At 35.2% G+C, this 20,112-nt stretch overlaps 1 protein-coding gene across 7 annotated transcripts in view; it reads right to left on the minus strand.

The window, feature by feature from the left end:
* Positions 1 to 1,490: 1,490 nt before the first annotated feature.
* The window catches only part of STXBP5 (syntaxin binding protein 5), a 100,885-nt gene continuing 82,263 nt past the window's right edge, over positions 1,491 to 20,112 (minus strand). For 5 of the 7 annotated variants that reach the window (XM_048935419.1, XM_048935415.1, XM_048935418.1 and 2 more), the window contains 7 exons: positions 16,601 to 16,651; positions 11,713 to 11,952; positions 9,946 to 10,315; positions 7,957 to 8,122; positions 7,063 to 7,174; positions 4,748 to 4,968; positions 1,491 to 3,699 (listed from right to left, as the gene is read on the minus strand). In XM_048935419.1, coding sequence (XP_048791376.1) covers positions 3,658 to 3,699; positions 4,748 to 4,968; positions 7,063 to 7,174; positions 7,957 to 8,122; positions 9,946 to 10,315; positions 11,713 to 11,952; positions 16,601 to 16,651 — 1,202 coding nt within the window. In that variant the 3' untranslated portion in view covers positions 1,491 to 3,657. The remainder of the gene's footprint in view (positions 3,700 to 4,747; positions 4,969 to 7,062; positions 7,175 to 7,956; positions 8,123 to 9,945; positions 10,316 to 11,712; positions 11,953 to 16,600; positions 16,652 to 20,112) is intronic. The other 2 variants (XM_048935421.1, XM_048935420.1) reach the window with 1 other exon arrangement.

Here is a 20,112-nt window from a genome sequence, read left to right on the forward strand (position 1 = left end):
AAAACTAAAAGTATATTCTTAAGCAGTATGTATAAATATAACAGATTTTTATTGTATTATCTAGTAACAAATCTGAAAGTGTTGCAGTAATTTATAAACTCAATGCTGACACAGGATAAGTGCTTTTCATTAGATTCTATGTTGTATATACTTGTATATACATATTTTGCTAAGAAAACACACATTCTAAATTATAGTCACATAATTAGCAAATGTGCCCAAAAGTAATCTGCTCTAAACTCTTCACTGAATGTGTGCACTTATATACAAATAATGAATCTGAATTGCACAAATGTAGAAACAAAATTAAGGAATAAAATACCATGACTGAATTAAAGTGCAGGAAAAATTCAAGTTTAAACATTCAGGTAAGATCAGTGCTATTAATTAAGCAAAAAGGAAATTAAAAGAAAAAAAAAAATAGAGGAAAAGAGTAAAGGAAAATGAAAAAGGAGATGAAACTTGCTTCCAAAATCCTCCTTTGGATGTAGCTTTCTAACATCACCTGTCATGTAAATACCACCTCAGGCAAAAATCTTTGTATATAGACAGACAAAGAGCACAACTATATATTACTACATTTGAAGAACAAATCACTGGAGATGCCTGTTGTGTAACACTTTCAGACTTATTTGGAATACACGCATATTTACACATATCAACATTCAGAAGTTACAATTTGGCAGGACTAAGGTGAAGAAAAGCTTCTTCAGTTTACAGTTCCTAATGAGACACACTACACATAAACAGATAGGTAGCAGCAGTTTCTTACACTTCCATCAAAAAAAATAAAAAAGTAATAGCTCAATTGCATCTTGTAATTTTCCAGACACTCTAAAAAAGTTTCACACAACTAAAATGCTAGCAAAAAAAATCAGGGGTGCTTCCCCCCCAAAAGGATTTTAATGTACTTTGCTGTACAGAAGGTGCACCACCAAGAGCAGAATAAGATACGTCTATGATCAACTTCCTTCCACAGAGAAGGAAGAAGAAACATTTTACACTGAGATTGTACGTAGCCCCTGTTATTGACCAAGAACCATTTTCGTATTCATCTCGCGATCTATCCTTTCTTTAGCTTTCGTTCCTAGAAACACGTGCAACAAAAGATTCAAGCATGATAGATTCTGTAACACCAAACAAATCTCTACTCTCCCCTGGCACATGGTCTCTCACTGCCTCATTTTTTGCTTGCTGGTGGTCAACAAATGTAGCTCAATGGAACAGTTCAGTATGCTTTTCTTCCAAGCCAAGGCCATCTTCCTTTGAAATTATAAGACAGTTTTCTGTGTATTTATGCCATCTCCCATTCCCCCCAGAGACTAACCAGACTGATTTTTCAGGATGTTCTGAAATACGGTTTGTATTTCACCAAGTATTATTTCACCAATTTCAATAATAATCGGCCACTCCAATTTATGAATGTGAGAAAAGGAAGGATGCAAAATATCAGGTAGGGTAGGGTTTTTTTTTGTAAATTGTACGACCATAATTTACCTGGACTTTAAACAAAATCGCACTGTTTTAAATATGCATTAGTTGGACATAAAATAGGCAGAGGCCAAAAGTACACATAGAAAGCAGAGTTAAGTAACCAGAGCTAACATTGCCTCAATAGATATGGTAGAGAGACGTCAAGAAATCATAATGCTGCACATTCAGATGGTGATGTTCAAATACCTTAAGGTCCTTGAACAGCTCACATGGTATTGTATGCCCTCATACTGACAACAAAAATTCACTTATTTTTACCAAATGCCACAACAGATCCTCATCTATTGTGTGGCAACCCCCCCCACAGCACGAGTGGTGATCTTTAAGGTCCCTTCCAACTCAAGCTATTCAATGACTGAGAAAATCATAATATTTATCAATTTGTGCTACAAAACCCAAAGTGCATTTGCTGGGATGAGTGACAAATTTTAAAAATGAATTAAGAACCATTATTAACTTTACTATTTGGCATCTTTTTAATGTGCATTGTGAGGATCACGTATCTACATACCTGAAAAATAACTTTAAAATACAAATTATAGCCTGTGTTCGGCTTGAGTAACATTTGGAATGCGTGTGAAAAAAAACACACATATAATGTGGTACTTGGACAAGCAGGCTCAAATGATTTCAGACCATATTGCAAGAAATGGCCTACAGAATGACCTACCAGCTTCTAAGCATTCCCTTTTGTAAAATAAAAACAGTCAGTAACTACTCCTGCCTTTCTGAGGAAAACGGAGGCCAAATTCATTTTTGAAATGCCAACATTTATTTTAAAAGACCTCTGGTCAACCCCACCGTTGCAGCTTCAGTGCAGCACCCATTAACATGTTCACTCAGCTAAATTATCTACCTCACCCAACTCAATGATTATTTCACCAATTTTTGAAGTTTTAGTGGACACATTATTTCCCACATAACTGAAAACACCGCTTTAGAGACTAAACCCAAACTTCAGGCAAGCTGCCTTTAGCACGTGGTGGGGCTGAGATAGGTACTTGTAAAATAGCTCTACAAGCAGGATTTAGAAATCAGCTGAACAATATCCTGACAATTATTGAATAGTAGATGCTTGCCTTTATTCATGCATCAGCACCTCCACGGTGTGTAAAAGTGATTGAAAACCTGAGTACAAGATTATCTGATTTAATAGTAAAGGATTAAAGGGGCATCCAGAACTTAAGTTTTAAGCAAAACTATCCCAGCTATTTTAATTAATGGCTGTAAAGATACATTCTGTTAAAGTTCTATAAAAATTCACAGCATGAATAGAACCCACAGCCAATTCTAAACATTACACGAACTGAACCAATAACTATTTTTGGCAAAAAGTAATATGAAACCAAACTAAAGTTGAAGTATTCTTACCACAATGAATATGTTACCACATTTCACACTGCACATCCATAACACAAATGAAAATTCCCAGCATGACACATTCCAGTCATATTCACTTGACTTCTTTTAATGCAAAAACTGTGTATTCTCTTGGTTTGCACTTCACAGAATATGATGTGAATACAAGAATACCAGATTGGGGTCCAAGAAAAGACTGCACAGGTCAACTATGTATACAATTTTCAACATGAAATCTTCCAAGCTTCCAGCTTTTCTGATGAAAGAAATGACAGCAAGCTTCCGCTCTTCTTCAACAATAATGGTAAATATAGTGAGTCCTAGAGAGGGTAAGCCTAAGTCAGCTACTGTCCAGCAAGACAAACAACTTTATTCCAGCTTTTGGACCCCTGATTTATTGCCTCTCCTCACAGGGAGGGTATAACACTGGCAGCAAGTACAACAGCACAAAAACTTTTGGCATGAGATATTAACACAGGATTGACCCTGAATTGCCCCTGCCCATCACACCACATTCTTCCTTTATGTCTTTTCCACATATTCCCATTACCTGCTCTGTATTCCAACTCTCAGCTATCCAACAGCGAAGAAACACTCAGCTTTTCTATCTTTGTGTGTGTTTCTCTTATATATAAAGCTCCTCAGTTAAAGCCATGGCTGAGGTAAAACAGTGTGTGATTTGTGCTAGAAACAACATCATCCAATGTTGAATACTCCTTTAAATTTCAATGTTCCTGTCAAAATTAATGAAAACCAAGATTTTTTCATCAGGACAAAATTAAACGATGTAATCAATGAGCATCATCAGAACTGGTACCACTTCTTGTCTTTGTACTTCAACATCATCTAAAAAAAAAAAAACAACGACAAACAGTTTCTAATTAATGTCTCTGTTATGCACCAAAAAGTACGATACAAATAAACTGTACATTTATGAAGCCTCATTATTGAGCAGTGAGTGTTTGGCACAATAAATTTTCTAAGGTTGACATTTCTGCTGATCTTCTGGTCTCTGATAGAAAAACAACTTTGAGAGAACAGGAGGGTTGCGCAGGAGTTTGGGGCATGGAAAGAGATCTGCATGAACACTTAAGAAAATAGCTATCCTTTTTATTAACTGAGGGAAAAACAAGCATGGATTCATGGAATCTGCATATAACTGGATCTTTCTTAGGTACCACAGGAATCCCACAGAGAGCATTACTAATTACGTAAGGCCTGGAGCACAGGCCTTATGAGGAGTGGTTGAAGGAACTGGGATAGTTCAGTCTGGAGAAGAGGAGGCTCAGGGGAGACCTTATCACTCTCTATAATAACTTGTAGTGAGCTGAGGGTCGGCCTCTTCTCTCGTGTAACTGGTGATAGGATTAGAGGGAATGGCTTCAAGCTGCACCAGGGGAGATTCAGTCTGGATGTTAGGAAATACTACTCTGAAAGACTGTTCAGGCACTGGAATGGGCTGCCCAGGGAGGTGGTGGAGTCAACGACCCTGGAGAGGTGTTCAAGGAATGTTTGGATGTTGAAGGTTTAGAGAGAACTATTGGTGATAGGTGGATGGTTGGATTGGGTGATCTTGTAGGTCTCTTCCAACCTTGGTGTTTCTGTGATTCTGTGATTATCTAATTCAGTGACAAATTCATTCAGTAATGGGAAACAAGCAGCCCTTTTGGAAGTCTACATACTACTCAAATAGATGGCCTACTCCAGACCACTGTGCCAAAAGACAAAGCTGCTTACCTTAATATTTATTAGGAGAAACAACTGCTAAATAAAAAATGACAATGTATTCCTTTTAGACTTCTTTAAAATGCCTTTAAAGCAGAAGTCAGTTACTTGTAAAGCTTATAATAGTCAATCAATGTAATACTCTCAGTTTAACATGCAGTGAAATTACCTCATGAGCATGTTTAGAGAAAGAATCAGCACTGTACAGCATAGCTGCGGTTTTTTCTTCCAGTTCTCCTAGTTTCTGTCCTCTTTCATCCAGCGCCAACCGGGCTCGTGCTAATTCCCCAACTACACCAGATGCTGCTCCTTTGACACCTTCAATACCTCCAGGACCTGGAATATGCTGGGCAAGACTTCTTGATGCCTTCCCAGATGCTGATTCTCCAACTGGAGGCATTTTCAAGGCAGAAAAAGAGAGAAGTAAGGTTTCTTATCATTATTACATAAACATTAATGTAACTGATTTATAAAAAAGCTGTTTTTTTTCATGTACCTCATCATAAGCATGTATATGAGCAATATTCACTACTATGTTTAATCAAATTGAGATTTTAAAGCATATTTCAGAGCTTCCAGGCATGTTATACAATTTTAACCTTGTCAAAACTCAAGTGTGAAGGTAAAATGCTCACAACAGCAGTGGCATCACTGTAATTAACAGAATTATATCGGCAAAACAGTTTTTAAACAACATAGCTTGCTTCACAGGGAGGTGTTATGAATTCAGCAAAACAGGAGAACTTTGCTTATACAAGCTGTGGTCTATTCTCTAAAGGCTTTGCTGATATAGTCAGAGAGTATGATTCTATCAGCGTAAGTTTCCTTTGGTGGAAGCTCAGTTTTAGGTTCAGACATGGAACAATCACATATTATGGCTCCCATTACATAACAGACCATGTTATTAAAAAGAAAGTAACGTACATAAGGAAAAGATCAGTTCATCTAAAAATAAACACATAATTTGTAAACTGAACAGCTATCACTCTAGTGACTGTGCTGACTACATCTCCTTTGCTCTTAATGGGACATCAGCCACCTTGTTCAGTCTAGACCTTTAATGGAGGTTATCAATCTCTCTCAAGCTGAAATGTATACTCTACAGAAATTTGAGGAGGCCCCAAATGGTCTTTTTGGGTGCTAAAGTAAAATAAGCAGATGATTTATTTTTTTTTTTCTTGAGAAGCACATCTGAAGTCATTTCACTTGTTACAGGCAGATTCTGCCATGATCCTCATGTTAAGTACTAACACTTCAAAGACATTTTCAGATGTCCCAGTTGTCACTGAACTCATTTTCAGGTCACAATTCATCCAGCTTTCCTCCCTGTTCAGTATTTTCCTTCTGACAATTCAAACCAAAACAGTTTTCTATTGTAAACCACAAAGCCTAAGATGATTATAAAACCCATTTGTGATATCCTTAAAAATAGGTCAGAAGAGTCAATGCAGTATGGTGAGAACTCACAGTGATGGAAAAAGATAATCTTTCAAGTGTGGTTTTCTTTTGCTGTGAATGGGCAGTTTTTTCCTGCCCTGGTTACACTAGTTAGATGTGTAACTTCTACATGCAGGTTTCTCTAATCGAATAACTTGATCAACCTTTCAAAGCATTACATGTTTACAATTGCAAATGTAATATTTAAACTGGAAAATGTCTCTACCTATTTGATATATGCAGGCATATTCAAAATATAAAGGCATTAGAAATAAGGATTAATTATTGGTTATTTTCATCTGACAAAAAAAAAAAAAGAGATTGTGAGGAATCTTTTTTTGTTTTATAACAGTATTTTCATGCTGAAGGGAACAGTTCTCTAAACCAATAGAAGTTACATTACATAATGTTTAATCTGATAAATACATGACTAAGTAGAAGTTCATTTACTTCCCCTTGAATGTATTCAAATAGTGCATACAACCAACAAAAGATTTATTAAATCTGTATTCAAAAAGCAATGAGAAAATTATAAAGCAATACAATTTTGGCCACATGTGAAATGTATCATCCAGAACTGAATGAGATATCATACAGTTCTGCCCTCTCTTTTATTCCTAAGATACAAGTCAAACAATGAAAAAGAATCTAGGAAATTAACGGAAGTATAATAGAGTTAATTTTCTTAATTTGCACTGTCCAAAACAGTGCTCTCTAGAACCAGCCTCTTTCAGTTTAGCAACATTAAGAGAATTACAGACAGTGCTATACACTTGAGATAAATAAGACTGGTTGTCCCATTTATTGCTTTATCATCCAATCCTGAATAAATAACGTAAGGCAGTCTGTGAGAAAACACTAACTCATTTTTTGCTATTGTTGGTAAGTTGTACAACATATAAAGCTGTAAAAAAGTATTAAAAAAAAAAAAAGCAATGTTTCTCCTCATTCCATTTTTCGGTTTCCTCTTTGAAAACTGAATGTCCTATTAGCACAGGCAATATCTGGGTGGAAATAACAGATTAATAAGGAATTCAAAAGACTTACAGAGTTCTTCTCTGTCAAGTGACTGTGCCCCACCTCCAAAGAGGCCTTTGAAGAACCCTCTGTTTGGTGCTTCTGGTGTTTCAACAGGAGTGAAGAGCTCACCTAACATTTCCTTGGCAATGAAGAGATACAAGAAGGCATACATCATTTCATATACAAATTAATGGAGTACTCTGTCACTTTGGACATTTATTTTGTGGATTTGAATTTGAATATGCTTTAATGTGCATCTGCCTTTGCAGTAGATAGCTGACACTATTTAGGAAGTAACAATAAAAAACTATTAGGAAATCTGTCCAAACCATCTGTCCTGACAATTGCAAGCTTACAGCTCAGGAATATTTTCAAAAAAATGTGCTCAAGCAAAGCTTTATTCTCCCCTCAACTTGGGAAACACTCTTGATCTTGTTCAGTTGAAACTGCAGCTACAAATAATCACATGCACAGGTAGCATCAAAGCAGAGCCTGCAGACTGATTCTGCTATATCCACCTTCTATACAACTTGCAGGCTGAAGCATTGTTGAGAATCTGTTCAAATTGTTAATATCCTGGCAACAGAATAGCTTCCTTGTATCTTAGTATTCCCAAATTATGCCTGCATGCATCTCCACAAGAATTATTTGAATAAGAGTTCTATTAACTGTACATATTAAACAAAGATACATACAGACTAAAAAGGAAATTAAGACACATTCCAAATACAAGAGGATGGATAACAGTACAACGTAAAGAGTGGGGGAAATGATTCACTCCGAGTAAGACTTGGCAGTAAGCAAAATCAAACCATAAAAGACAAATTTAATTATTATAAGTACTGTAAACTTAAAACTGAACTACTTGGAGGACAGCAAATTGTTTAAAGACAGCAAATTTGTTTTTTTTTTATTCATTACCTGAAGATTTTCACATGTTTCTTGACTGTAGGTGAGCCTCTGTATTTCAGTTGGTGAGACAAGATAGAGTGCTTGTCCATTATTGGTGAAGCAGAATGTTCTGGCTATTCGCATATTAGTGAGTGGCAGGTAATACACATCCAGCAATGGCCTTAAGCTTGGCAAACTTAAGAGAAAGAATTACAAAAAGTAACAGGACGTCGCATTATTTTTCTCCTCATGGTCACACAAATACTGTATAAACAGGGTATCATTTAATACAACTAGAAAACCTGCAAACATAAATATGCAGTACTCTAAGGAAGAACCTCAAGAGAGAAACTTAGACATCTGCATCACAAATGCATTCAAAAGCATCATTTCAATGATATTCTGAGTACGTAAATCTCAGGTATAGTTAAAGCATTATTCAGTAATTACTAATGAAATATTTTAATAAATTTCTACTTTTTTCCCCTTCATATACAATTGCCTCTTCTCTCAGGTGAAGATTTTCTTCTTGATTGAAACTGAAACCCCAAAAGAGTTGCCTCAAGAACCCAGGGAAATACATGAAGACAGTGCTTCCAAAGGAAAATTCAGTAACCTCAAACAGCATTCTTGTGAATTTATGCCTGCTCTTTCTCATCTGACTGTGTATTTAAGGTGAAATCATCTTAAAGCATTGTTTTGCTTACCTTGTTTGTTCTGTTTTCTCCATACATAAATGAAGAACTTACTGCATTAGGCTACTGAAGAACAGATGCTACGCATTCATGCTGTAATAACGCTCAAGCTGCTAAACATTTCTCTCCTCAAAGAAACACTAAATGAAACTAAGAAGTGACTGAATGCCTTATGTCTTGATAAACAAAACCTTAAATGAACCCATATCTCAAAAATACTCTCTGGGAAATTTTTGTAAAAATAGAATTCACATGTCAGCTGCACATTTATCAGGAATATATTAAGCAGCTTCTGCTGCAGATACAATCTGCCTAAGATTATTATTTCTAAAGAGTAAAAAAGCAGTAAAGGGGGAAACCGAAGCTGAAACTTATGATATAGGAAAAATACCATGCAGGCTAAAATAAGTTTTTTGTCTTCTGCTCTACTTCATGGTGATATCAAAACTTCTAAATGTTAGGCTGGCATTTTACTGGGTGTTGTCCAATAGCAGGAGACTCACAAAGAAAAGGAAGAATAATAAATAACATGAGTTCAGTGGCAAATTCCACATTCTATTTTCTAAGAAATAGAAAGCAACGCTCTTCTGTAAGCACGCTACCAGTGATAGCACATTTGTCCAGCATGCATCTAAAACAGAAATATTCCTAGGATTATACTAGTAAGAGGCAACCTGCTTTGCCACAGTTTTTTTCCCCTCAATTACTACTCCAAATGAAAAGAGCATTTGCAAACATTTAAGAAAAGGAACAGGTAAAAATTAAATAGATGACATTAGTACCTTCAAAATTACTTCTACGCATATTCCAGTAAATGAAACCTCTCAGTGTTTATGACTTTTTTGTACTAGAATTGCTATCAATTAATCTGACCTTTGAGACTTGAGCAAGCTACAGAACAAAACAGAAAGCTCAAGACATGACTGAGAAGCAGACAGGACTGTAGCAGCTGCACAAAAATATGCAGAGCTTGGTCAGCTGAAGGTCTGATTCAGGACAGGTTTTTCCAACAAGGAGTAAATTCATTGTTGAGACAGTTCTCAACAGTTCAAAAACCTATATAGTGCTTGGAATTAATTGTTGAATTATGTTAACGAGTTAAAATGATAAACTTGTTAATGATAATGATAAGCTTGCGTTAAAGGCAGAATTAATAGGAATACTTAATCAAAATATTCAGCTCCCGATGTTAGAGGTTCATTATCATCTGAGCTGACTGCCCATTTTATTCATATTCTTCTGGAAAAAGAAATTTGCACCTAGCAGGAGACTCATATCTTATATATGTATATATTCATAAATATTACTGTCAATTATAGCTTACCTAAAAGCCATAATATGTCCATTGGCACAGAAACATGCAAGGCAAATACTGTTACTCAATGATACTATATCTCCACGAAGAACGAAAGAAGTCTCTGTTATGTTATGCTTATAAATACAGTTCTGGGATGGCAGTGAAATAACTTTTGCTTGCTTTTCAGAACATATCACTGCATATTGGTTTTCACTGATTTCCTGAGACGATGAGGGGGACACTGAGACCGGTCGTCGTTTTTTCGATTTATCTTTTTCATCTTTATCTTCAGAAACATTGTGTTCTCTCCAGGGTTCATGTGCAGGTGGGACTAAAGATCCCGTGGTATCCAGAAAAGCCATTCTCAAGATTGCCCCTTTTAGCCTCAGGATGGTTCCTGGGAAATATAAATAGAGCACATTTCTATAACAGTCTTAAATTGTCATTCAAACTAAAAAAAATTGTCCTTAAAGAAGCTAGAAGAATGAAAACTAAACTAGAGCGAAGACTTGCCTCTATCAAAACAGACTTAAAATCTCTGGACTTGAAGCATGTACAAGCGCACACAAGTGCATTCAATAAATTATTAAAACAGTTCTCAAAGTTTAAATACATAGGCATATACTCCACTAACATCAATGTAAATGTATACATTTATTAGGAGAACAAAGGTGGAACGCACATTTATACTAAATTTCATTGTCAAGCACAACTCATTTCATTCTCTCTGGAGGAACGCCCTGTGCACTCAGTATGTACCATAAATACAATTAGTGAGAACTTTTCCTTCAAAATGGGTTCAGAAACTGGCAACTTGTTTTATTTTCTTTTTTCTTTTTTCCTGTATTTACGTTTGAATCTACTTCTCTCTAGCATGAAATGAAAGAAAATGTTTTCCTTCTCAACTGTTTTGTGTGTCCAATTGTGGGCTGATACATTTCTTCTTTCACTCATTTAATCACACAGAAGCAGAAACAGGAAAACTTATTAAATGCACAATAAATCATACATACTGCAGCATTTTGTAAGGTTCATGCTGCAGCTCTGATGATTCAACATACTGTCAAGTCTGTTCCCTTGTCTTTAACATAAAACATTACCAAATCTGAATACTGTTAATGCAAACATGGTCTAGTGATCATATTATTCATATCACTACTTCAGTCAAATAGGGGTGCAATTTTTCATGTTCAGATGCCATCTGGGGGTTCATTGTAAAGGAGAGCATCACACTCTGCAATGAAACTGTGGTAGTAGGAAAGCCAAATTTATTCCTAACAGTGTATTATTCAGCTTTTTATCTTAGTTTAGGTATCACTCAAAAAAAAAGTTAATATATCATTACAACAAAATTATTTGCTGTGTACCAGTAAAACAAAACAAGATATCTCAGTAATTCAAAGGAATATTTCATTACTAATAGTTGAAGTACTAAAGTAGATAGCCCTTAATTTTTATTTTTTTCATTATTCACTAAAATCTTCTTATGTTGCAATTAGGAAATACTTATAATGCACATTTCCACTGCTCAATAATAGTCACTGACTACATGAACACTAGAAAGTCTGCTTTTTTTAACATGTATCGTTACATATTTTTATACTTTTTGAGATCATATTATCAACTTTGCAACTTTAAAATACTGGTCATATAGAAAGCAACCTAGATTGTTAAACTTATTAGCTAGTACATATTAATTTCCAATTAATCCATAATTGAGAAAAAGTTTATTAAAAAAAGCATGAAGGACAACAACACTTCGCAGCCTTGAGTACCCATCTACTTTGTACTCACCACTAGGAGAAACAATAACAGGCTGAAGAAGTCTTTGCTCTCCTCCTGGGGGTAGGTTCAGTACAATGACAAGCACTGTACCGAGGGTGGTACCGACCCACAGGCATGGAGAAGGTGATGTATCAGCCTTTCTTGTGAAAGTTTCACAGAAATGAAGAGCTGAAATTGCCTCACGTGACTCTTTGTCAATGCTAGTTACACTAGAACTCCTGGATCGGCTGAAAGAGTTGTCTTTAACATCTGAAAATAAATCAGTATTAATTAATAGAACTAAATATAGGAATTAAGAAAATTAAGATTTGTTGTTTAGCATAAAATATTATGCATCATTCTATTGATTTTTACAACTATTTTACTTTGCCTTAATTGTATCTCCTTCTGATATGGTTTCCAGTATTTTATTCTGAACAAAGCATCTCAGATTTGCAGAGATAGCAATCAGGTAATTTCATGAATGACTTATCACAGAATGGACTATGTTAGAAGAGACCTTAAAGATCACCTAGTTCCAACCTTCTGCTGTGGGCAGGGCTGCAACTAACTAGATCAGGCTGCCCAGGGCCCCATGCAACTTGGCCTTGAATGCCTGCAGGGGTGGGGCATCCACACTATGGGCAACTTGTTCCAGTGCCTCACCACCCTCATTGTGAAGTTTCTATCTAATCTAAATCTTTTTTTTTTTTTTTTTTTTTTTTTTTTAAATAAAGATACATCATACATAAACCTTTTTTCTTTTTCTTTTTTTTTTTTTTTTAAATAAAGATACATCATACATAAACCTTTTTTCTTTTTCTTTTTTTTTTTTTTTTTTTAAATAAAGATACATCATACATAAACCTTTTTTCTTTTTCTTTTTTTTTTTTTTTTTTAATTTAAGACTCTCATTATTTGTCCTGTCACTATACTTCCTAGAAAAGAGACATCCAGACGGCCTGATAATCTGTAATGACTCTCAGTACTGTCCCACTTCAGTAAACTGTCCAGAGGAGATCTTGGGCTATTAACACACACCTGAAGTTTTAATCAGAGAAGCATTCAAGGCTACCAAACACCACTTGGAACTGGTATGCAAAGCTAAAGATTTCTGTTTTGAATACAGTGTGGTACCAAAACTTTTCAGGATGTCTTATTTTCTGCTTAGCAAGTAACTTTCTCTTTACATTGTGAATTCATATACTCACAAAAACCATCAAATTAGAAATTATGCTGCTCTATTCTAGCCATGTGCTGTGTGCACGTGGCAATACTTAATACATCAGCATGTCTGAATCTAACTGTACACTCTCTAATTAATGCTTTGCTTTCTCAATACATAATTCCAAAATTTTAGCACTAGACAATCCTTACCAGCACAAGTCTGATGCATGTCATATCATGACTTCCTAAAACTAAGTGAACGTTTGTGGATCTTTGGATGGAGTATGGATGCAAGTGACATTTCATAAGCAGGACTTAAAGTATCAACATACCAATTTCATTAAACGATTGCAGAAATTTCTACAAGGAATTACATTTGAAAAAGCATACAAACTAAATTTCAACTGAGACATCTAAAAATATGAACAATATCACAGGAGAGACTTATCTCACTCCAACAAGGACAGAAAAATTCTTGTCCTGATTATTCTTACTTAGTTCAAGTGTAAAATACCAATCATTAAGAAGGTCAACAATGCTGACATCAAGTTTTCATATTTAAAACCAATGTCTAGAAAAAGAAGTCAAATCAAATGGAAGAAAGTCTAATCATTGAAAATGATGAAAAAGATTGTGTTTTGTAATTCTTCTGATGACCACAACCTCTTAAGATGCTTCTTTAAGGTTTGAATATCTACTTGCTTTTTTTTTTTTGTAACTTTAACAGATTAATCACTCTGAATATAGTCAAACATTTGAATTTTGCTGACATTAAACATGCTTTGATAAAAACGCTTACGTAGTTTAAAAGGTTAAAAAAAAAGCTGGAATATATTGATACATCCAGAATATAAAAATGCAACTCAACTGTAAACTTTTTTCATAAAGAAAAGCTAACCCAAATCCTAGCAGCTTAGCAGAACTTCAGGGTACATGTGGTTTCTTTAATTCTACTCCTTTGACTTATGATTTGTGAACATACTTTCTGTATGCCTTAGTTCAGGTAAGAGCCTTCCCCTTTTCTCAAGAAAAATACAATTAATGCAATAGGCATAACAGGTATATTTCTTCGGCTGCAGCTGCTTGAACATCTGAAAAGTATACGTACAAATTCCAGATGTATTGAAAAAAATGTCAGCAAAAATTAACTGCTCAGACAATACAGGCACTGTGGAGAGCAGACAACTGATTCACGGAAGACAATGGAGTAAAAGGCTTAACTGTATTAATGTGTATTTGTTTACCCTGAAGACACAGAAGAATCTACGGTTTGTTAATGGAATGTTTTCAAATGAAGAGGAAGGAACAATGATGTGATGTCTCACTACACACCACTTCATCAGAAGGAAGGAAAGATGAGGATCTTCTGAGCAAATAAACTAAAGGATAGGATTTAGTGGTAATGGTAGTAACCAGCTGAGTTACAACAGTGCAAAGTAATGGTATAATGCAGACTAGAGCATGATGGAGACAACTTCCGGTTTAGGAAGGAGGATGAATGCAGAAGCACGCTTTGTTTTAGCTACCTAGGGAGGAAGGGTGTAGGTTAAAGATCTAGTCAGAAAAGTGAGTTGAAAGAAAGTGCTCATGAAAAAGTGAAAGTGATCAAGGTTCAAGAAGTCATGGAAAGAAATGAGAGAAAATGATGAAGATATTGAACTTGGGAGAAAGGCACTTCAGTTGTTTCCTTGAGCCAGTAGATATGGTCACATAATTAATCAAAAAAGCAAAAATATAATTAAGTTGACAGTTACTGAAGAACACTATGCAAAAGCTATTCTACTAGGAGAAAAGATACTAAATAAAATAAAAACATACTATCATCATCTCAGGAAGTTATTTACAGACTTGAAGAGTAAAATAAAAAACAACTTTTACTAGAACAAAAAGAGTTTTTTAAGTGTATATAGCCACACACAGGTATAGTCAAGCAAAACCAGTGAAAGATCATTAAAATTAGATATTAAAAGATACTTTATGAATTCTCAAGAAGTGAGTTGATCAAGTAAAAGTTCCATTATATTACTAGAAAAAAAAAAAACAACAGCAAAATCACAAAGAAAATACTGAGTTCTTTCTTAAAAAATCTGTTTCTAATTATTTATTATTGAAGAATTTCAAACAAAAATAAAAGAATAAATAAAATGAATTCAATAATATTTAAGTGCAAATGTATCCCAGTTTGCAAAGTCTGACAAAATGAACTCTAAACTGAAATCAGAGCTAAACTGTCACTGACGGTAGTGAGGAAGAACAGACAGACACTAAAAAGACAAATGGAATTTCTGTGCTCATTGGTGTCAACAAGGCCATGTTAAATCCTTCTAGTTCTAGGCACAAGAGCTTTAGAAAGATGAAGAAAATTTCAGTGTCCAGAAGAATTATCAAAAGGCATCCTAGTCAATGTAAATTTGCAAAGGAGAGAGAGCCTAATTTCATAAAAACAAAACAAAAAAATGCAACAAAAATGAACAAAAACAAAAATTTAAACCTATCTGCAAAAAGACAGATAAGTGATATGACAGCTCTCAACAGCTATAAGATGTCTACCGAAGAAATGGAGTTACAGTTATCTGTGATCCTCGTGGAAAGGACAAGAAAAAAATCTGAATTAGTCTGGAAATAAGGAAGATGGTTTGACTAATAATTTATTTAACTGCCTATAAACCATACACGTTGCCTGGTATTTTTCTAGAAACTCATTTATTGGAGACCCGTGAATAGATGAGAGGTTAAACTGTCAGACACTTGGATCTTCACCACAGCACTGGAGTTAATGATCTCTGAGGGCTCCTTACAGCTTTACATTTCTGAGTGGAGCAGGCTCTAACGTAAATCAGGGAGGTCCAAATCTGAAGTTTCAGGATATTCTAAATATCAACTCTTCTCTTGCTGATAGTGGTAATTTTCAAATGCATGCTTCTGCACCTACCAGTCTGTGCCTGATCTGTATTCTACAGGGGCCACAGAAGGGATTCTGCTGCAGGAACAGAAGAGAGCTGTGACAGGCAAAAGGAAGCTTTCCTACTCAGGCTGTATCTACTGCCGCAGGTCTACAGCTGTTCCTGATCATCTTCAGAGAAAAAAGCTGAGGAGCTGGATCTGATCTACAAGCTGGCAGTCAACTTTTGATGACAAAGTAATAAAAATATGTCTATTCATTTGTATGTTGTCTTAGTTAAGCAGTACAAGCTCCATAACTGAAATGCTTATTATGTAAAAAGAATACTTTTTCAAAAAAATGAAAGTCTCAGACTGGCCGTCCATCCAGCAAACAACTGTATATCATTTTCTTTTATAGAAAATGGTCTTAATATCATTAACACTTGTAAAAACATGTCCAACTTTTTCTCGGTCCTCAGCATATCCTCATTCCTAAATACTGTATTGTGCAATTTGAAAAGTATTGAATGGCTTCAAATTGGCAAGCAATTTTCCTTACAATAAATTACCTGCTTATTCACACTTTTCCTATCACAGCACTACTGTAAGAGTGACAGACGCCTAAAAAAAAAAAAAATCACAAAAATGTGATAAGCCATGGACAAAATTTGCAGGCTTACCTTACAATGACAGCAATGATGTTTGTGCCAGGGAGCCCCCCGAAAGAGTGGAATTTAAATTTAAGTTCTACAGTTCAAATAAAGCAACTCAGTCACAATAATTTACATAACCAAGGATTCTTACTTGTATGTATTCACATTCTGTAAAACAATTTCAGTAAATATAAAATTCAACTCTGTAAACTTACCTAAATCAGGCTTTAACTCAGTTGGCAAACTTAGCTTCCTGGACATCTTTGCTGAAAAGTGAAGTATATCCTTTTTTTAAAAAGAATAAACACAATTCTGCTGGCCTGCATTTGCCTCTTTCCAATTATTTAATGTATCGTTGTTTATAACATTAACTGCAGTACTTAACAGGATTTCTGCTAAAGCAGAACGTCACTCTCACAAGTGAGGCATGCAAAGTAGAACACGGAAGCCACTGTGATCCCCAAATATAGCATTTTATTACTTTTGCCAAACTTCATTTCCCCTTAGATGTCTGAAATAACTTGATATATTGGATGAATTTGGTTTGGCTCAAATTCAAGATTTATCTCTTCAGGTAAAAAGAGATAATACAGACTCTCAGCTACTACAAGAATGCACATTGAAACTTTCATAAAGTTCACGTCCCATCCACTCTTCTGCCCTACTTCTTGATCAAACCTGAGATACTTAAAAATGGAGAAAAGATTAAATTTTAATTACTCTAAAATGTTAATGTAAACGTGTAAAATAAGCCAGTAATCTGAGATGCGATCTGCGATCTTAGAAGAACGAAGAAGTTACAAAGAATTTTAAAATGAGCAGCATACAAACTCCTGTAACACTCAAAGAGTCACATTCTAGCAATACTGTGAGGAAATAAAGCATGCATCCAACATGCTGCTAAAATAGACTCACTAGTAGTCTTGCTGCCATACATCCCCCTTTCATCTTTATTCCAATAACTACTGGAGAATGAAAAAAATAATGCAGTAGTTCAACTACTAGAGCAGCAACAGAATTTGAATTTACTTCTTAGCCATGTGCCTGTATTTTGATTCATTGTTTAATTCTTTGCTATCTCATAAGAGAAACACTTCTCTACCTAAAACAGATGTTGAGAACAGTCTCAGTTTAAGGAGTACCTTGTAATGTATATCAGTCATAAAGTAGGATTGAATCTTTTTGCTCCTCTCACTTAAAAGTGGAACTCACTCATTCTAGTTGTCTGTTTAAACAAAAATCATTGTTTTTTACAAATCCTAACAAAGAGCGTACGATTCGAAGTTACTTGCACTCCTTCAATAATGAAAGTACTTCACTGTATCATCAACTATGCTCATCAATATTGCAAAGTCTAGATAACTGAATGGTTGAACAGTTTTATTCTTGTCATGCATGATAAAAATTTGAGAGTAAGTCTCCAGAAACAATCTCATTTCCTTCGCATGTCACTGTTACAAAGCACATCCTGGTCAAATTAAACTGAACTCAGACCACAGCGTTAGGCACTTCAACATATTCTGTCTGATGCAGGCTGCTTCTGAAAAGAGCACTGCAGCTACAGACATGCTTCCTACCTTCATGTTTGCATTGCTGCTGCCTGGCTTAACGATGAGGCCAAAACTTATCTTAATTAAGTTTCTGACAAGGACTGTTTTCAACAAGACTGAGTTCTGCTTCAGATCAGTGTTCAGCTGTGCATACAGAAAACTATGGTACGACACAGCAATAGCGACGAGGAATCTTTCTGCTGTCAGATTTAACTTGCATCAGCTTGAAGAAAGATAAAGAAACCTCATCTGGAATCGTGAATTACAAGATGAGCATTCCTCATCTTATATCTTATGTTCTGTTTTGGACAAATAAATTCTAAAAGGCTGAGATACTTAACAATAGCTTGCACACATACAAATTGAGCTATTTTTGTGAGGTTTTTGTTTGTTTGTTTGTTTTTCCCCACATATGAATATCAGCAATCATTCAATCACTTCAAAGACCACAGTGGTTGCTTCTGGCTTCTCAAATGAAAGTGTTTAATGATTTTAAGAACTTGGGGGAAAAAAAAAAAGTGGCAAAAACTAAGTTACTTAGGCAACAGATAACATGGAATATAGGTTGGTAGTGTTGCATTCTAAGACTCAATCCTCACTTTTAGCTTTCTACTCATTAGTGGAAGGTCAGTTGCATGAACTAGGTTGATGAGGTAAAACAAATCTGCCCTTTGTATTTTTTAGCAAACACTAAAAAATGCTTCTCATTAATAGAATAAGAAAATAAATGAGTTGTTAAAAGAACATTACTGCTAGAAATTGTGAATACGTTATGCAGAGAAGTTACATTTAAAAACACGTGAAAAACCTCAATAATTCAAATGTAAATAGTAAACCAGACCCTATTTAAAAAGCAGTACTGCCATCTTGTGTTTAGACAGAAAAGTGCCTCAAAAAGCAATAAGAAAATGCAAGTATTTCACAGCTAAATCATTTACTAACTAACATTACTTGATGCAACAAGTAACTTGTATGCATATATGTCTTACAGTTTACAAGTTTCAGAAAATTCAGTTTTGCCATGCCATAGATGGAAAAACAGTACTGTCAGACATCACAGACATCATCTACATGAAAGATACTTTCTGGGGAAATGGAAAAAAAAAAAACTGACAAGATTGAGATATACAGAGAACAGTCTCAGCATTGGTCATTTAATTCCAGTTGTACAACAAGGCAATGGTGATGGTGACTGCTCCTGCTGGGTGCAGCTGACCTCAAGTATTTGCTGTGATGCCACAGTTGAATACCTTGGTGGTGATGGTGATTGCTGCCCATTTACAGCCAAGGCTGCCTTTCTGCAACCAGTGCAAGACAAGGAGATGGAATCTAAGGAATCATTTTGCTGCTCTTATCAGATTGCTGCTCCAGGCAATGACTACTTTGCCTTGTGCTTATATCTACTTTATACTCTTCTAACGTAGAAAACCTAAGGTCATACATAGGCATGTATATACATTTCCTTTTGCTGATTTATGTAACCAAATATGTATCACATGAAAAGGAGATTAGACAACTGTCCAAAAACAGCCTACAGGATTCTTAGAGATTTCTCATGTTTGTCTTTAGGGAGCAGACGTGGAAGGTTACACTGGCATAAACATGTTGCATTTCTGTATGGCAGGCTCAATCAATTCAATGAAAAAAACCTGCTGACTATCTGAAACATGCCTCAATAGGAAACTGTGGCTTAGAAGTAATAGTTGTATCCTATTTGCAGCAAGTTATCCCAAGCTACTTTACAAACCATTATGTCCTAAAGTGTATAAATTTGAAAGCTGTATACCATTTTTCTCATACATCCCCTATTTAAGGAAACCCTTTGCTAAAAAGCCCTCTATAAACTGTAAGGGAGACAAGCGTACTGATGTCTTGACAGACGAGAATGGTTTACATATAACATAAAACATTCAAAATTTCATAAGAAATATTTAAGCAGCAAAGAATTATCTTCTGCTTCTTCATTGTATTTTTAGATATATCAAAGTCCCAAAATGATTCAGTGTTTGACAGCTACACAGAATGAAAAATATTTCTCAACTTACTAACTTTGTGATGATTGAACAACCAAATACTGTACTGCTGATGGTTGAATGAAATAGATTATCAATGCTGAAATCTCAAAATTTGGTATGACTTACAAAATAATTTTACAAGAAAACATATGAAAATAGATC

The sequence above is a fragment of the Lagopus muta genome, chromosome 2, assembly GCF_023343835.1.
Source record: "Lagopus muta isolate bLagMut1 chromosome 2, bLagMut1 primary, whole genome shotgun sequence".
NCBI classification, from domain to species: Eukaryota; Metazoa; Chordata; class Aves; order Galliformes; family Phasianidae; genus Lagopus; species Lagopus muta.